At 48.7% G+C, this 6004-nt stretch overlaps 3 protein-coding genes across 3 annotated transcripts in view; 1 reads left to right on the forward strand and 2 right to left on the reverse strand.

Moving 5' to 3' along the window:
- Positions 1 to 296, reverse strand: part of LOC110387976 (proline-rich protein 9-like) — a 779-nt gene extending 483 nt beyond the window's left edge. The window contains exon 1 of the mRNA XM_021376752.1: positions 9 to 296. Coding sequence (XP_021232427.1) covers positions 9 to 296 — 288 coding nt within the window. The remainder of the gene's footprint in view (positions 1 to 8) is intronic.
- Positions 1 to 6004, forward strand: part of LOC110388003 (feather keratin 2-like) — a 906242-nt gene that overhangs the window by 165399 nt on the left and 734839 nt on the right. The window lies entirely within an intron of this gene.
- The window catches only part of LOC110387969 (keratin-associated protein 9-1-like), a 5067-nt gene continuing 4587 nt past the window's right edge, over positions 5525 to 6004 (reverse strand). The window contains exon 2 of the mRNA XM_021376739.1: positions 5525 to 6004. This exon is cut by the window's right edge and continues 28 nt beyond it. Within this exon, the coding sequence (XP_021232414.1) occupies positions 5771 to 6004 (234 nt within the window). The 3' untranslated portion in view covers positions 5525 to 5770.

The following is a 6004-nucleotide window of genomic DNA, read 5'->3' on the forward strand; positions in this document are numbered from 1 at the left end:
TGGGTGACACACTGGGTGCTGCAAGGCTCCACGCACTGGGTGACACACTGGGTGCTGCAAGGCTCCACGCACTGGGTGACACACTGGGTGCTGCACTGGGTGCTGCAGGGCTCCACGCACTGGGTGGTGCAGCACGTGGTGCACTCAGAGGCACAGGGGTTCTGGCAGACCTCCACGCATTGCGTGGGGCACGGCTTCACGCAGATGTTGCTGCAGGGCTCCACGCGCTGCCTGCATCTCTGCACGCAGATGGGAGGGGGCAGGCAGGGCTGCTTGCACTGCTCGTAGTAAGACATCCTGCTGGGTACTGGAAGGCAAAGGCAAGACAGATAAATCAGGACTTCTCTTTTTTCTCCCTGAGCCACAATTCACAACCAAAGCCCTTCAAAAAAAAAACATAGCAGCTAGCTGGTGGACTGAGAAGTCAATTAGGGAAAATTTCACGTTTGAATGATCTCTGGATGTGGATACATACAAGTAACACTTTCCTGGGAACCTGTGAGCATCACTGCCAGGGAAACCACAACCATAAACTGAAAACTGCTGCACACAGTTTAGATTTGTAAAAGCCATAATGTAATAATAGCCCATTTCCTTATTTCCTTAATGAAATGAGCAGACATTCCACAGCACATCTTTTGCTGGTCACTTCTTCAGTTCCTCAAACACACACAGAGCACATTCCCATCTGTGTAGACATCAAACTGCTAATCCCAGAGGAGAAAGCCCAAAGACCACCAGTTCAGACACTCTCTGTGCTCTGTATTGTAGCACAGCATTGGAGTTGCATCAGTTTTAATGGGCTTCTCCTTCATGAGGAAAGAGTTAGCCCAGAGGTTGCAGCTCCTGTTTCCAATTCAATTCCCCATGTTGACTTCTCCCAGATGCCTCCTGCAGCTCAGCCCTCAGGTGTCCTGCAGCTTTCTTCTTCATGATAATGCTTCTTCCCACCCATCTCCTTTGAAGTCCCAAGTCTTACTCTGCAGCATCCAGTAATTTATTTAATTTCCTGACTTAATGAGGTTTAAAAAAAAGTTAATGAAGATAGAATATGAAGGAGGATAAGAGAGAGACGGTTGCTGAAGATGTGACAGGACATTTGCAAGCTACTTGAGGAAGAGCAGTCTCTAAGAGTCAAACATCCTCTCCCCATCCCAAGGTGGATCCTGGAATGGGAGCACCTGAAGCAAAGCTTTCCTGTGACAATTAATATATCCCTTTGTCCAGAACAACCAGGAAGCACAGTTACCAAATTATTCCCTGATAAATCCAAGAAAGACTTACCGTTCACCAACACAAGTGAGTGAGAGAGCAGACAAATGAACTGGTGCGGGCATCAAAATGCAAACCTTTTTATATGGCGTGAGTGGCGTCACCTCCGGAAACGAGGGAGCCCAGGGGTATGGAGACCTGACCACTAACAACCTGCATAGGCTCCACCTGCACATGCTTTACATATTTGTTTACAGCCTAATTTTTGATGGAAACCTTCTTCCAGGCAAAACGTGATCCTGAGCAACTCCTGCTTCTATCTTATGCACATGTCACGCGGTTCCCAATGGGAATGATACAGTAATTGAAAAAAAAAAAGTCACGTAGGTACTAGATGTATTGCTTTTCCAAAAAGATTTAGTATGCCTGATATTTTCATCCCATTTTTTCCATAAATATCTGAAAGATACCTTTGTTTTTTTCAATACAGTAAGAACAGATGGCTATTATTAGGGAAGATGTGCCATTGATCTGATTTATTAGGAGAAATATTGCTTCTTACTTCTCAAAGTAAGTGTGCTAATCCCATAGTGTTCCACCAATGCTTCCACAATATATTGAGATTTCTGCTTCTCCTGTACCTTTTTGGCCACCAAATGCACTCCACCCATTCCTGCCCATTGTGTCTCTATTAGCAACATGCACACTTGGCAATGCCAATGGGGACACAATGCCAATGGGGACACAACTCCAATGGGGACCTCTTCAAGCTGTTGAGGGCAAAGCAAAGGGGGACACATTTTAAGGCCTAGTTTTCATTGCCAGAGCAGTGTAAAGCACTTCATTTTAAACACAGTTTAGGCCCAGAACTCCATGCAAGCCATTGAGGCTCTTATCTAGCCATGATATGCCACTCAGATACACAGCACAGAAAATCCTCATTTCTCCAAAATATTCCAGTTATGGAAGTAGAGAATCATCACTGGGCTATGTGTAGGCAGCCAACTACATCACTCACAAAAATGCTGAATGGGCAGAAAAAGGCCACCAACCCATTCAGCACCCATGCATGATGCATCCTGTTTACACTGGACACCGGGATCAGGTTGGAGAATGACATTCACCGGCACCGATTCCTTCCTGGTGTTTACATGGGGAAACTGAGTTCCTGTCCCGAGCCCTTGTGAGCAGATTTGCATTGCTCCTGACGTCCTCCTACCAGCACCTCGTGGTTCGCACATTCTTTCCACTCCTCTCTTCCTTTGCAGCAGGGACGTGGTGCATCACATGTGTTTTTTTTCCCCTAGACTTGCGCTACAGCTTTTGTACCTGGTAGGAAGGAATGGGAACTCAAATGGTGTGGTTTGTTCATGTTAGACATCTTCTTCAGAGTGAGGAGAAAGACCCATCAAGTAGACCCCACAGACTGTAAAACACACAGAGAGAGCAACTAGTTGAGATTCAGATGATCAGCATTTTGATGGCAGAACATCTCCCCATCTCCTCCTCCTGGCTCTAACCCTCCTGCATGATGCTCGATAAGCAGGCACTCTCCAGCACCTCAAGGTCCCATAACAGCAGCAGCCACCACCACTTATCTTGCTGGGGAGATTCTCTAGGACTGGTTTGTTCCATGCTCCACACTTACCCAGGGCTCCAGGCTCACTTCTGAAACCAATGGTGAGGACAGGTCCTACCTCTCCCCTTTTATAGTGTGTTATTGTATACCCTATTGTTACATTTGATTAGCAAGAAATTGTAATGAGTTCTGGGAGAAAGAAATATTTTAGGAGATATAAATTGATCCACATTTGTAATATGCGGGAACACCAGAGTGCTGGATTATTATTTTAAATTAGCACTTATTTGTGGATCTCTATTACATTTATGAGCCATTTGGCCATTTGACTGCTCCCATTAAGTTCAGTGAGTCAGCGCTCCGCAGCAATGTCTGTTGGTGGCCATTTTGGCTGCATTTTGGCTTTGCTTTGGGCTGTTCAGTGAGAAAGAACTATTTCAGAGGCCCCTGAAGACTTTAGAGATAGGACACCTGTGGATTTCCTTGCATCCTCTGCTTTATCCAAGAGCCCCCTGAATAAGACTTCTTCCTCTGTTGCATCCAGCACTGCTGACGTCATGGATTTCATACACCACTGGAAGAAGCTTTGTGTCTGTACAGCATCCCATCCAGCACACCACCCAAATTCTGGTGGACAAAGCATTTCCATAGAAAATAAGGATTCTCCCCTTATTTTTAGCACGGCAAGGACTTCCCAGCATGCTCTCCTGCAATTACATCTTTCAGTCCGGGGCTTCATTACGCTTGACTTTCCCCTCTCATCATTCCCTACCAGCAGGAAGGTGCTCGGCACCAGGGAGGTTTCCCATGGCCATCGCTGGGCTTTGGAAATCCTCACATAGCTGGGATGCCAGCGGGCTGAGCGCAGCGCAATTAGCATCACATGAAAACAAGTGGCTCGTCTAGTCCGTGCCCCAGGGACTGTTTGATCAAGTAATGAGATCGTTTCTTCTGGGGCCGAGGGGGACCCTGATCCGGCACTATCCGCCTCTTTTCCTGTTTACTCAGGAAGGTGAGTGCTCCTTGAAGAATGATAAGTGAGCAGCTGAATGCCATTAGGTCTGAAAAAGAGGAACCAGCTTTTGCCTTCTGACTATTGCAAATACTTGCTTTGATTTCCCAGCACTCGAGAACACGAATCTGGCTTTCTTTTACTGAATAAATCTGTATCCCAGTCCGTAAGGAGTACACTGAAGGTCATTAATAACTGTTATAATAGTCCCAGAGATACAGTGTAAGCTTCCAACTGTCCAGGGAAGAAGGAGCTCTGTCCCTCTTCCTGTGGCACAAGATTGTGATGCCCACCCAAAAATGTGGTAGGGAAAGAATTGGAGGAAAAATCCTTCCTGAATGCTATTCTCTCCACCTGCAGTTTCTTATTTCCCATGGCAGCATTCCATCGTATTTGGGAGCAGGAGCAAAGGTAATCCCGCTTGCACAGTGAGTTTTGGAGGAGCCTTGGAGCCACACCAGACCTCCACAGAGGGGTAATTAACCAGCCCTGATTGGCTTGGTGCCTCTGTGGTGTAGCACTGGGACTCAGGCAGCACCTGAGCCCTTGGTGAGGACCCTGAGTGCTGCTCACCAGCAGCAGAGGTGGGCTCTGCACAGAGAGTGGGACCAGGAAAGGTGTGAGGGCAGCGTGATTTGCACGAGGGTAGCGTGATTTGCACGATGCCAGACCTCCCCTAGCATGCAATGCCATGTCCCCGGGTAGGACTGAACTCATCCCACTATTGGTCCAGCTTCTCTCCCAGACGTGTTAATTGCAGGTTAGTCACCAGCCTCATGCCCTGGGGCACCTTTAAGAGCAAGGCAGTGGGTGCCTGCAGACAGAGGTGCACCCACACTGCTGCTCAGTGCCTGCCTGGCTGCCTCCCTCCTTTCTGCAGCTGCTGCTGAGCCCCCTGCAGCATCTGCACCCAGAGAACTGCAGAGCAGTGCCCTTAGCACTTAGCAAAGATGGGGCTTTGAGTTATTGGGCATGTTGCTTATTCTCAGACTTTGCAAACAGACCTGATGCTAAAGAGTAACAGCTTGGATCCTTGTCAATCAACGTTCACAGAGGGCTACAGAAATTGCCCAGGGCACCTTGCTCACACTGACAGCATTTCTGCAGAGTTCAGTGGCAAGCAAATCCCTGTCCCTGTGCCTAGCTGGTGAGATGGGTCCAGCCACCAGCAGAGATGAGGAAACACAAGTGAGTTGCAACATGCTGAGGCAGGACCTCCTGCATGCAGGCAGCATTGTCGCAAGGCACAGTCTCTCAGTCCTGCTCATCTTCCCCTCATTAGCGGCTCATTTGCCCATTGCTCCATAGAGAACATTTAGCACAGCCCTGAGCTCCTCCACTTCAGCAGATTTCCTTGACACATACAACATCCCCTTTCCCAGCCAGCATTTGGGTAAGCCTGGATGAATGCTGGGTCTCTGAGTGCTGCCTTACACCTTGCTATGCGTTCTAACAAGAGCTACCACTGCAGAGATCACTCATTTAGGTAGAAATTAAGAGGAGATGTGAGACTGGGGGAGTGCAAAAGAGAAGGAGAGCTTGCAGACAGGTGGTGCCAAGATCAAGTGCTTTTATTGCTTCATACAAGAAAAGGAGATGATGGCGAGGAAGGACAAACAGGGAAATTCCTCCAACCACATCAGTGCAGAAAAGAATGACAGAATCTCTCGCCCAGGCAAATAATCCTGGGGGCACAAAATCGATTGGTTACATGTTACAAGGAAAGGCATTACGCTTTAGATAAATCTATTATATATGATGCAGAATGCAAGGAAAGCCGTGTGAGGATCTGCCCTTCCTCGGACGGACAGGGCACAAAGAGAGCCAAGAGGTGAGGAAGACGTCGGTGTGCTCAGGAGGTCTGCAAACCATTTCTATTCCATAGCTGCTGGGGTTGCACAGAGCAGAGGCGCAGCAGAGGGTTCCCCTGGCAGCTCCAGCTGTGGGACCACCCCTCAAGGAGCCGTTCACTTGCGGCAGCAGATGTCAGCACAGCTGATGGAGTAGTGCCGGCCACAGACGCTGGCGCACAACGGGGTGGGCCGCCCAAAGCAGGGGAGGACACAGGGATCCACACACGTGGAGGTGCACTGGGTCACCTCCTGACAGCAGGGATCCACGCAGGTGGTGGTGCACTGGGTTGCATCCTGGCAGCAGGGATCTACGCATTTGGTGGTGCACTGGGTTGCATCCTGGCAGCA

Source organism: Numida meleagris, chromosome 24 (genome assembly GCF_002078875.1).
Source record: "Numida meleagris isolate 19003 breed g44 Domestic line chromosome 24, NumMel1.0, whole genome shotgun sequence".
NCBI lineage: Eukaryota > Metazoa > Chordata > Aves > Galliformes > Numididae > Numida > Numida meleagris.